The sequence below is a fragment of the Amphiprion ocellaris genome, chromosome 8 (assembly GCF_022539595.1).
Source record: "Amphiprion ocellaris isolate individual 3 ecotype Okinawa chromosome 8, ASM2253959v1, whole genome shotgun sequence".
NCBI classification, from domain to species: Eukaryota; Metazoa; Chordata; class Actinopteri; family Pomacentridae; genus Amphiprion; species Amphiprion ocellaris.
The window spans coordinates 1,410,287-1,423,773 of NC_072773.1; the positions used below are offsets into that span (position 1 = coordinate 1,410,287).

At 38.0% G+C, this 13,487-nt stretch overlaps 1 protein-coding gene across 1 annotated transcript; it reads left to right on the forward strand.

The window, feature by feature from the left end:
- The first annotated feature begins 10,465 nt into the window (after positions 1-10,465).
- LOC111585419 (uncharacterized) lies at positions 10,466-12,865 on the forward strand. Its single transcript, XM_023294897.3, has 2 exons — positions 10,466-10,922; positions 11,889-12,865. Exons 1-2 carry the CDS (start codon positions 10,494-10,496, stop codon positions 12,411-12,413), a joined length of 954 nt encoding a protein of 317 aa, XP_023150665.2. The 5' UTR covers positions 10,466-10,493; the 3' UTR covers positions 12,414-12,865.
- The last annotated feature ends 622 nt before the right edge of the window (positions 12,866-13,487 follow it).

Genomic DNA, 13,487 nt, shown 5'->3' on the forward strand with positions numbered 1-13,487 from the left:
GAACATCTAGACCTCTATGAACATCTAGACCTCTATGAACATCTAGACCTCCATGAACATCTAGACCTCTATGAACATCTAGACCTCTATGAACGCCTAGACCTCTATGAACATCTAGACCTCTATGAACACCTAGACCTCTATGAACATCTAGACCTCTATGAACATCTAGACCTCTATTAACATCTAGACCTCCATGAACATCTAGACCTCTATGAACATCTAGACCTCTATGAACGCCTAGACCTCTATGAACATCTAGACCTCTATGAACATCTAGACCTCTATGAACATCTAGACCTCCATGAACATCTAGACATCTAAGGACACCAACATCTAGACCTCTATAACCTCCAGGTTCTGGTTCCTACCAATGAGTCCACGTCAACATTTAGTCTAAACATCTAAAACTGGAACCTTGTCTGGTCAAACTTTGACACATCAGGTTCTACTGATGTTAGAGCCTCAACAGTTGCAGAGATGTCGACCAGAGATTGTATTTTAGTAGAAATATGGATCCATCCATAGATATACACTGACAGGAACTTTGTGGAGACACTAAGCCACCGTTGGTTGAAAGGTTTTATATTTTCTTCCATTTTTAAGAACCAATAATTAAAACTGTGTCCTCTGTTGGATCCAGTCACTGATTCTGATCTGATGAAACTGTTCTGTCTGTTCTCACCACATTTCACGGCTGTTAGTTTTATTTCTGGAGACATTGAACCTTTAAAATCAAATATTTTACAGAGCATAGTTTTGTGTCCAAACATCAGAAGCAGAAATCTGTCAGAGTGATGTCTAAAACAGATTTCATGTCTTTTTTATTATTGTTAATGGACGGTTAAAGTGCTGAAGCTAAAATCTTCTGGATGAATTGTGCAGGTTTGGAGGTGATGGAGGATCTGCTGCTGTTATCGTGGCGCTGAAGGAGTTAATCTGCTTCTCATTCATAACTTCAAAGACTCGTCTTCTCTTCCTGTTTAATCCTTTGCTGCTGCTAATCCTGCAGCTTCCTTCATTTCACTGCTCTTCATTTATTCCTGCTCTGAATCCTTCTGTTCTCATGATCCTTCTCTATTCTGCTTTTATTCCATTTCCTCTTCGAGTCTCACTCCACCAAATTATTTTGGATATTCTGGTTTGAACGTCACGTCTGAGTTTAGTAAATCAGTTTGTTCTTCACATGTTTAGTGGTTTAAATAAATCTTTATAATGTCCAGACTGGAAGCTGGTTGTTGTTGTTGTTGTTGTTGCTTGTCTTTGTTTTGTGTCTTTTTGTGTAATTCTATGTGTTGGAAAGAGTGTTTCTGTCTCTGAAGTAATTTAAACATCTTGTTATTGAAAGTGTTGCTGCCTCTGATGTCTTCAGATCTTGTTTTGCTCATTTTGTGTTCATTGTTTTGAAATATTTTTTTTCTCTTCAAGGTCATTTTGTGTCTTTATGGTCGTTTTGATTTTTTTTTTTGTCATTTTGAGGTTGTTTGGAAAAGAGTTTGTTTCTTTGTAGGTATTTTAAAATATTTTTGTCTTCTGGTAGTTTTGAAAAAAATTTTCTCTTGGCGGTGATGATGAAATTATGTTCGTTAGCATGCTAACCCATTAGCTTCCCTTCAGACCCTCTGGAGGTTGAACATGCGATATAAACTTCATGTTTCAGCTTTTATTCTGGTAATCATGAGCTTCCTGATGGTTCATGTCCACAAGATCCTTCACTTTAGCGCTTTATATTCACTGTCTATGTGCCTATATCTATTAGCATAGCATTGCCATTAGCATAAAGTAGCCAAGATCTCAACTTTATACCAATGAGCTGCAGGCAGCTAGCAGGTGATGCTACCAGAATGCTCTGGAAGTGATGGATCTTGTGGACATGAACCACCAGGAAGCTCATGATCACCAGAATAAAAGCCGAAATGTGAAGTTTATATCGCATGTTCAACCTCCAGAGGGTTTGAAGGGAAGCTAATGGGTTAGCATGCTAATCTGTTAGCATGTGAAATGGCCTGCAGAGCATTCTGATAGCATCGCTCGCTAGCTGCCTGCATCTCATTAGCATAAAGTTGAGATCTCGGCTACTTTATGCTAATGAGGTTTGGTGTTTCTTGAAACTTTCATAAAACCTCTAAGCTAGCCGTTGTTCAACCTACAGGAGGACGGATTCAGCAGCTTGTTTCTTGTCTCAAATGTTTTCAGAAATACTTTGAGCTCAGGTTAAAAATGAGCCTGAAGCTGTTTGTAATTTGAATCCATTTAATGTTCCTTAATTAAAGTTAATCAGCATGAAATGAACAGTGGATGAATCTCAGGTCGACCTGTTGGTTCGTCTTCCTGATGTAAACATTCAGTCTCTTTGTGCTTGTTTGGTTTTTTAGTGGTGGTTTACGTGTTTTTGGAATAATCTTGTGTTTTTGTGCTCATTTCCTCATTTCTTTCATCTCTTTCCTCCTTCCTCTAAAGTCCACCCTTTCTTCCTCCTCATGTCTGTATTTCACTAATCGTTTTATCCATGCAGCATGACACACACACACACACACACACACACACACACACACACACACACACACACACACACACACACACACACACACACAGTAACACACTCTTAGCCTCTGTCTGAACCTCTAAAGTCGTCCAGATCCAGCTTCTGCTCGCTGCTGATAACCGACGGCGTCTCTCAGGAGCTTTCACGGTTTCAGTCGCAGCCGATCGATGAGTCTGAAATAAAAACCTGTCAGAGCAGAACCACGACAACGGAGAGATGCTGAAACATGGCGACTGTTGGAGTCCGACTGACGTGAGACTTCAGAGGGTCTGCTGCTGCATGAAACACAGCTCCGATATTATCGAAATATGAAAAATAAAGTGAATAGAAACAAGATTAAACACACGATAAAATGATACATAAACTAAAGAATCTAAACAAGAAAAAAATGATGGAAAGGACCAAACTATAAAAAGGAATACCATAAAATTAATTAGATTTTTAAAAAAAGATAAAAATAGATTAGAAAGGCAAAACATAAAAATTAACAATTCTAAACAAGATTTGAAAACAGTGAAAATGTATTGAAAAACAACAAAAAATGCCATAAAAATAGCATAAAAGAAAAAAATTAAAACACAAAAGAAAAAGAAAAGATCATATATATATATATACACACACATATATATATACGTATATATGTATGTATATATATATATGTATGTATGTATGTATATATATACTTTTTTTATTATTAAATTAAATAGATATTTATATTAATTAAATGTTGGATTTGAAAATGACAAGTAGGACAAGACAAAAAGACAAAACATTAAAATTAAACTAAAAATTTAAAAAAGATTGAAAAACTAAAAAATTAAAAGATAAACCATTTTTAGAAAATATATCAACTAGATTTTTAAAAACATAAAAAATAGATTTAAAAGACAAAACTAAAATGAAGTAAAACATTGAAACAAGAATACAAAAAAATCAAGAAAAAAATATTATTTAACTAACAAAACTTGATAAATGCCATAATAAAAGCTACATTGAATCAGTGGGTTAATATAATTGAAAAAGACCAAGAAAAATTGTAAATAATGGAAAAATTTAAACGCAGACAAAAGACATTGACTAAGACACAACATAAAAATAAAATTCTATAATGAAAAAGGATTTGTTGGATGGAAACACACCTGATGTCACACTTTTAACCTTTATAGCTGTAAATGTGACGACAAAAAGCAAATTTCTATCATTTCGAAACCTGTGAGTTTGGGTCTGAAAGAGTCAAAACAAAATGGAAACTCTGCTGTAAAGAAGGTCCTCACAAGGACAGAAAAACTGGTCCAGTGATGTTCACAATATGAGGATGGTGTGTGTGTGTGTGTGTGTGTGTGTGTGTGTGTGTGTGTGTGTGTGTGTGTGTGTGTGTGTGTGTGTGTGTGTGTGTGTGTGTGTGTGTGTGTTAATGACTAATTGATCCATTACTCGGTGCCTCGGCTGCTTTTTAAAAAATTGCCCTTTTATCCAGTTTTTTATTGGCTGCTCGGGAGACGCCTTCAGCCAATGAGGCGTGTCGTTGCCTGTGTGTGTCTGAGCTCTGCCCGGCGACCGGAGGAACCTTTTAACTGGTCTGATGTATGATTTAGGACGAGTCTAGAGAGAAGAAGAACGAAGATAAGATGAAAATACATAAATGTCTTTATGAAGCTCGCTGTGTCTGTGTGTGTGTGTGATCTTCGTTTATGTGACTTTAGGGGTTCGATGTCTCTCTGCTGCCTCCACAGGTCCTCACTGTTACTGCAACCTTTTAAAAAGCAATGTTTCTGCACAGTTTTACAGGTTTAGAATTTCATTTACTGGGTCGACTAGAATATGTTTACCTGCGTTAATGTTCTAAAATATAACTGTTTTTTATCATATTGTACGTTGCTGCAGCACCTGGTCTATTTCTAATGAAACTAACTGAATCTGATAAAAGTTCCTACTTGATCTATTAGAATGAGTTGATGACAAAATGAATTCAGATTTGTTCAGAATGACCTAAAATGACAAAAAAGTAAAGAAATCCCAAATGATGCAAAAAAATTGTTCAAAATTAGACAAAATGATCAAACAAATGCCAAAAACATCTAAAATGGCTTAGAATGTGTATAAATGACAACTATATATGTATTATTTTATTATTAGGAACATTATCTTTGGGGGTTTTTTTTGTTTTATTATTGTTGTAAAAGACTTTGTGATTTTTTAATCTGTAAAGGGTGCTATATAAATAAATTCGACCTACTTACTAAAGATGCAGAGATAATGCCTTAAAATTAGCCTAAAATGGCCAAATATGTTTTTATATCAAAAATGACAAAATAGAATTTTAAAAATCCAAAATGACTTCAAATGACAACTAAAGATCTAAAATGAGAATGTCTTCAAATTTTTTCTGGAAATATAATTTTTCAGATTGACACAAAAACTATCCAAAAATGTCTAAAATGACAAGGAAAATACATCAAATCACAAACAACTGTCTAAAATGACTTAAAATATATTTAAAAAGCCTAATCATTTATCAAAAATAGCTCAAAACATTTTTTAAAATGACATTCAAAAGGCTGAATGTCTGAGAATTTTTACAAAATGACTTAAATCTTTTATGAAAATGACTCAAATTGAAGTTGTGGATCTTCATCATACGGAAAAAAAATCAAGTATAACACAGTGAAGAAAAAGAAGAACCATTAAAGCTATATGGGGTCTTTAAAGTCTGTATTTTTATAATATTATGGGAAGCAGATTTAAAATGACAAACACAAAATAACCTTTAACTGAACAAACATTGCTCAGAACTACTTTTCTCTTTTTTTAGCTTTCATGTTTTCTTGCATATTAATTATATATTTCAGTAATATTAGTATTAACCTGCTGCTATCATAAATTGCCTCCTGTTTACTAATCTGCTAAACATTCTTGATTTACTGTAGAAACCAGTTTGACCTGTAACACCACTGAGAGAGCAGCCTGGTATTCTGGTCCATGGAAAACCAGTCAGAGTGAGATGTCGTGGAGTTCATCATATCTTTGGTTCGTTTCTCAGCTCAGCTCAGAGAAAGTAGAGATGCTTTCTGTGGACAGTGTCTCCCTCTGCTGTCTAAACAGGGAACTGCACTTAGAAATCTTCAGTTTTACATTAAAATCTTGGAACAAGTTACATTAAATTACGTTTTATTTCTTATTATTAACGCCTGATGATCACATCTGTTTTAAATTTGCGTTTCATTTATTTATTTATTTGTTATAAAGTCCAGCTTTTCACATCAGGGAGGTTTTTACTTGTTTTTCAGTGGGTCTAAGAATGACCTTTAAATCCTCACCCGGTAAAAAACATTTGAAATCTGTTAGTTCTAAATAATTTAATGGGTTCCAGTGTTATATTTTGACATGACTGCTGCGTTTTGAAGAAGTTTTAAGCCATTTTGAATCATTTATTCTTTATTTTGCAATGGGTTTTTTTGCATTTTGATTAGATCTGAATTAATTTAACACACGTGTTTCATGATTTTGGACACATTTTTGTAATTTTAGTCAAAATTTCAGTCTTTTAGGATTGTTTTTTACTCACTTTGGATAAATTAGGAGTCACTGGTCAATTTTTACTAATTTTGAACAAGTTTAAGGCATTTAGGATCCGTTTTAGGTATTTCGGGCAACCAGTATTGTGTCATGTTTTTTGGCTCTATGTCATAGAACATAAACTGCTGCAGTTTCGCTGTTTGCACTATAATACATCCCATAATATTGATGCACAAAGCTGGTGACAGAAAGAAACAACAAAACCCAGATTTTGTGTTCAGACTGTGACTCCTGGATGGATGTAAAACTGATCTGGTTGTTCTTTTTGCATCTCTTTTTTCATGTTTTGTGACATTTTTTGTCTTGTTAATCTTGTTTTATGTCAGATTTTTATCATTTTGTGCGTCATTTGGCTTGTTTTGTGTAATTTTGTCACGTTTTTCATCTTTGGTGTTGTTTTGTGTCTTGCTTTTATTGTTTATTGTGATGTTTGATTGTTTTGCATGTCTTTCTGAAAGTTTTGTCTCTTTCTGGAACTATGATTCATCCCATAATATTGATGCTCAGAGATGGTGATAGAAAGAATGATCAGACACCATCTAATACAGTAACATAATGAAGTTAAGCAGCAGTGAAACTACTTCAAAGACCTGGAAGTCTCCAGTTCTGAATGTTCTAAGTGAGACTAAACTTAAAGACCGGAAGCAAGAAAGGAGAACGTCCCCTGGAGAAAGTTCTAGAGTAGACCTACCGACAACTGGAGAAAGTTCTAGAGTAGACCTACAGACAACTGGAGAAAGTTCTAGAGTAGACCTACTGACAACTGGAGAAAGTTCTAGAGTAGACCTACCGACAACTGGAGAAAGTTCTAGAGTAGACCTACTGACAACTGGAGAAAGTTCTAGAGTAGACCTACAGACAACTGGAGAAAGTTCTAGAGTAGACCTACTGACAACTGGAGAAAGTTCTAGAATAGACCTACTGACAACTGGAGAAAGTTCTAGAATAGACGCTATAAGACGGCTTTGTTTACATTTGCCGCCACATTGGATTATGCTACATTCGCTAACTTCATTATGGCTCCCAAGCATAAATCAGACTTACAGTTTACATTTTCGCTGGTATTTTCCTGCCAAGTTGTGTTTCAGAGTGAGCTAAAGACTGTTTGTCGTTACTGTAGTTGTACAAATATGTAAACTGATTGATATCATGATGCACGTAACGGCTTTGTTTACATTTTCACCAGAGTTCCGACTTATGGCAAAAATCGACTTACGCCACACCATAGGAACTGAACTCCAATTTAAGTGGAGGACCCCCTGTACTCAGCAGAAAACCAAGGAAGACCAGTCAAAACATGGATTCTACAGAGCTGACTAGAGGTGTGAGTAGGACATGTATGATGCTGCTGGACATGGACTGGACTTTACACACGCTAAAAGCTAAACCTATTGTTAAGCTCTGATACAGTTTTTTTCAACATCTGGTCTTCCAAAAGAAATTCAAACTGACCAAGGAAGCAACTTCATGTCAAAACTATTCGCTCAGGTAGTAAAAGAGTTAAACGTTAAGCATCAGACATCCAGTCCTTACCATCCAGAGTCTCAGGGTGCTTTAGAAAGGTTCCATCAAACACTGAAGTCCATGCTGCATAAATTCAGCTTGGAGACTGAGAGAGACTGGGATGAGGGGCTGCCTTTACTCATGTTTGCTGTGCGTGAAACTCCACAGGAATCCTTAGGTTTCAGTCTTTGTGACCTATTTTTCGGTCACACTATGTGTTGGTCTCTTTTGTTGCAGGATTTTAATTTGCAGATCCGCCATAAGAAGGGTAGTGAAAATGTATTGGCTGACACTCTGTCCAGGTCCTATTTGAATTAAATACCTTAGGGGGGTATTTAATTCTTGGGGAAGGGGGTGTTATGACTGCGGTCATATGAGATTGTTTTTTTTCTGTGCTCTGTGTGTGTCCTTTATATTTAGCCAATCCAATATGTAAATAGGGCTGCGCCGCACCACTGCCAGGATTGGACATCACGTTGATGGGTCGGCGCCGGATTGGCTTGGTCTACTAAGAGGACGGAGATAAAAAGTGGAAAGATGACGTCACTTCCAGGAGTCAGAGAGAGAGGGGGGACCAGATGGGCGAGTCATCCAGTCCCAACCAGCACACAGCAGCACAGTCCATCCATTCATCAGTTCTTTATTTAACAAACCAAGTTTATTTGTAAGAGAAGGGACTGAGCTGCTACCTTTTGTTTCATTCGTTCCCCTTGCTTTCGGGAAGTTTAGCATGGTTTTGTTTGTTGATTTGGCTCCAGCTCATCCATACTTTTAGTTTTGTTTAATTGCAACCTTTGTTTATATTCGTTTCTGGAAAATAAATTATCAGTTTCGTTGGAAAAAGCTGTGGTGCGTGCTGCTTGAGGCCTCAACAGGATGACATTTTCATGTCACATTCAGTGACCCCAAGGCTGCGCTTAACAACCACAAAATGTGCTGTGAGTATTTTGACGCCTGGATGGGAGTGAGCAAAAGACATGAGACTGGATAATGTGGCTACACTGAATGATAGAGAGGAGGGAGCGAAGGGAGTCACTGATATCGTTGCAGTAGTCCAGGATGTTTTCAGCACAGGGAATGAATTAACTGGTGACAGACCACGATGTGAGGTGACATACAATAGGCCTGACTGCAGGAGAGTAGCTTTGACTTTTGTTAATGATGATGATGAAGTTGAGGTTATTGGAGTTAATCAAGATTTATTTTTCTTGACTATTGGTGGGGCTGCACAGTAACGTCATGGTTAGCACTTTCGCCTTGCAGCTTGAAGATCCCCAGTTTGCGTCCCGGCCTTCCTGGGATCTTTCTGCATAGAGTTTGTGCCTGTGTGGATTTTCTCCAGGTTCTCCAGCTTCCTCCCACAGTCTAAAAACATGATGAGGTTAATTGGTTACTCTAAATTGCCTGTAAGTGTGAATGTGTGTGATTTTTTTCTCTGTATATGTAGCCCTGTGACAGACTGATGACCTGTCCAGGGTGTCCCCTGCCTTCGCCCCAAGACAGCTGGGATAGACTCCAGCCCTAATGAGGATGGATGGATGGATGGATGGATGGATGGATGGATGGATGGATGGATGGATGGATGGATGGATTGGCTGGACTGACTGACTATTGGTGGCTCCACAAGAGGGCAGTGATAACATTCAAATGCTGTTAAAAATGGATGGAGAGTGTTTTTTGTAAGCTATGAGAATCAGGTGGAGATGGTGTGGAGACCATCATTTACCAAGAATTTATCAAAACTGGCAGAATTTGCAGCATCTAGGAAGAGCGAAGTGCTGCTCGGGGTCTTGTTCAGTGATGGGAGAATGGAGCATGAGATGGACAGGTGGTTTAGTACCCCATCAGCAGTAGTACTGAACTGTTGTGGTGAAAAGGGAGCTGAGCCATAAGGCAAAGGTCTTGATTTACTAGGAAACTACATTCCAACCCTCACCTATGGTCGTGAGCTCTGGGTTGTGACAGAGGAACAAGATTGCGGGTACAAGAGGTCGAAGTGAGTTCATCATCTAGAGAGAGCTGATAGCAGAGTGGTTGCTTCTTCAGGTCAAAAGGAGCCAGTTGAGGTGGTTTGGACATCTGATTTGGATACCTCCTGGACAACTTCCTTTGGAGGTTTTCCAAACATGTCTGCCTGTGAGGAGACCCCGGGGTAGACCCAGAACTCAGCGAATCAATTATATATCAGACAGATGGACAGACAGATACTTTATTCATCCAACTGGCAAAATTTAAGATGGATTGTTGACATGAGTAAGAGAGGTAAGTGCCTCTAAACTGTAGTGGAGGCAGTGGAAGGATCTGGTAGTGATGCTGTTCAGTGTAGTAATAATGTTCCCAGTGTAGTTGTGATGTGAACTGAAACACCTGCAACCTGCATGTGGACTTTTTGGATCCACCTCTATGAAGTTCAAGGACCTGAAACTCTGAAATGATTCATAGTATGAAGGTAGAACTGTGATCATTCATAAAGTTACTGTAGATGAAGAACCAGCTGGTTCTGAGGAGGTAATAGAGGAAGAACTGATTGATTTTAATGTCACAATATGAAAAACCTTTAATCCAAACCAGTTACTTTCTCTGAACTTGACCAAGACATTTTGGTGCCTAAATTTAACCCAACAAGTAAAAGAGAAAGAAGAACCGAGCTTAAGCCACAATAAAGAACTGACACCCATCTATGGGCGCTGGTTTCTGGTACAGCAGCACCATCTGTAGAATTTGTGACAGAACGGAAATATTTTGATGCCTTACAGATTGGGTTTGCAGCTTCAACAGCATCTTCAGTGCAGCTACAGGAAAAACTTGGTTTCCTGTTGTTACAATATATGCGACTGTTGTTTCCTCAGAAGATTCAAACCTGTCAAACATGCAGAGTCTGAAAGCAGCACTGTACCTTTTTGTGACCCAAGTCACTAAATCAGTTGGTGTCTACACTGCAGCCACTGGGATTTTTATCTATCATGTCGTATTTGACAAGGACTTTGAATGTACCTGCAAAGTCCAAGCCTTTCTTTGCCCGTTCTACATGATCCTCCCTGCATTTATAATATTTTTTATGTTGCTGTGGTTGGATGGATCCTTTCAGGCGATCCTAAAATACAGCTGCCTGAAAGGTACAAAGAGGTTTTGTTGGTTTTTGCTGCAGCGGATCATCAGAGCTGTTTTCATCAGCCTGCTGTGGCCGATGTCGGTGCTGATCGATGGAGATTGGTTCATCTGCTGTATCCATGAGAAGATACTGAACTGCACAGAGTCCAGTCAAATGAGTACTAAAGATCTCAAAATCAAATCAAGGGTGAGTATTTCTTTTTTTTCTACACAACCTACACTGATGTAGTTTCCGTTCCTTTTCTAGTTACTTCATTTTTATTGAAGGCTAAGTGTCTAAATACCAAACCTAAAAATATAAATGTGTTTCTGCCACTAATATTCAATTTTATACGCTACAAGTTCACCACAACAAATAGGTTTCATGAGTTTATTTTAATTTTTGTTCTCAAAACATTCTGAGAAAACAGTCGTGTTCTCAGTTTGAGTTTCCAGAATGTTCTTCTGTGTAGAATAACGTTGTCTAAAGACGTTCTAAAACCACAACACTATTCTCCAACTAGTTCTTAAAACGTTTTCTGAATGTTGCATTGAGTCTTTCCTTTGTTAACATGCAACACTGTGTAAAACTGGAGGAATATTTGAGAGAAGTCAGTGCTAGAATGTTCTAGATCAGCATCAACAACATCCCTAAAACATTTTCTTTGACACATCATTAGAACTTGTACGTTCTGTTGGACAGTGTTGTGGGAATGATCCCTGCTAGCTAGAAAAGTACCCAACTCTCCCTGATTTACTCCACACCTAAAGCTCAGTTTTCCAGCATGATAACAGCGTTCTGCTGTTTGTCAGGACTACAGTTACCTTTAGACAGCTCACAGCATGGAAAGGTTCAAGAGGGGAAGTCAGAAAAGATCACATGAAATCATGGAATATGATGGAATATCATGCAGGACCACACTGAGGACAGAAACAGGTGACAGTCAACCACATAGCAGGAAAACATGGAAAACTACACGTGTCATTTATAAGAACTTTAACACAACAGATTGTAGTTCAACAATGATTTGGATCAGAAATAACATGAAAATTCTTAGAATCTAAAGCTATGGGACGAACAATTCAACCTGATGGTTCACTGAAAGTTTTAGAGGTTATCTAGTTAGTGCTGCCACTGGAGAAGAGTTTAAGTTTGGATTTTTATTTCTTTCAGATCACTGGCTTCGGTGCGCTCCTCTGCATCATCTTTCTGGCTGCCTGCTTGTGGCCGATACCATGGAGGAAATGCTGCACTCGTCAGCGTTTAAAGGACTGCTGCTGTGGATCAAATGAATCAAAGCCTCAGAGTGAATCAGAGAGTCTCGGCAAAGATGTTCTCTTCAAACTGATTGTTTTGGAAGAGGGTGAAAATTTACTGACAAAGAAGCTGACAGAGGTTGCAAAAGGCAAGATAGATGAAAAATTCAATGAGTATGCAGCTGCTGGAGAATGGGAGAAATGCTGTGGTGTTTTGGAAGAGATCGTTGATCCTCCAAAACAAAATAACAACCCTAATCCTCCACCTGATAGATCACAGTCTAAATCCTCTAAAGACAAGGAAAGTGGAAAAGGCAACAAGCATGTGGCTACTGGAAAAATTGAGGAAGGTTCTGATGCTGAGAAAGAGCCGATTGTTCAGTCTCCACCTGATGAATTACCGTCTAAATCCTCCCCTAATGAGGCCTCAACCTCATTGTAGTCTGTCAAAGACCAAGTCTGCTTTCCAGTGTTTCTACTCACTTCAACATTAGCGCCTCTCTGTGGTCAAAGCTAAAGCTGGGCTAGATTTTATCATCACAACTGCTCTGTTGCTAACTTGTTGGTAGTTGTCCAGAAATGTTTTCCCAGGACTCATACGTAGCTCAGACTGGTTTAAAGAGGATTTAGAGACATTTAATCTTTGTTCCATTTGAAGCATCTTTCTGTTCCTACACTTGAAGCTTTTCTTCTGTTTCTGCTGATTGTGACTGCTGCCATTTAGACTGCATTAATAATGAACTAACTACTGCTGAGCTCAGGGATTCACACATTTGTGGGGATTATTAAGTTCTTATCATGTATTACCAATTATTTTAAACTCTATGTCATGTTGAATATCACACTTCCTGCATGTTATCTTTTCTGGTTAGTAATAAACATCTTTAATGATCAGATTTTGTCTGTAACTCATTGACTGTGTTCTTCATTTGTCTTCCAACCAGATTTTAATACGATCTCCTACAATATGATACGATAAATGACAATAAAATAGAACACCATGCTACACGGTGGGACATAGTTTAGGTTATTGTAATTTCTGGAGGGAGCTACAGTACTGCATCCTGGCTAATGGTAGATTTCTGATCAATACTATTCACCATCATCTAATACAGGAACATAATAAAGTTAAGCAACCGAAAAACTACTTCAAGGACCCGGAATTTTGTGAGACTAAACTTAAAGACTGGAAGCAGGAAAGGAGAACGTCCCCTGGAGAAAGTTCTAGAGTGGACCTACCGACAACTGGACAGTTGTCGGTAGGTAGAATGGTAGAAGGTGGTATGAAGGTATGGTATGAAGGTAGAACTCTGATCATTAAATGATTCTGGACTTTTTTGTCATTTTGGTTCATTTTGTTCAAATTAAAGACAGGTTTGGAATCGTTTTGGAAAGGTTTGTGCCATTTTGGTCAAGTTCCGAGTAATTTAGGGAAAGTTTTGAAGCATTTCTTGATGGTTATGGGGTTAAATCCACGTTAGTAAAAGGAGGGACAAAGTGATTTGTCTTTTGTTCC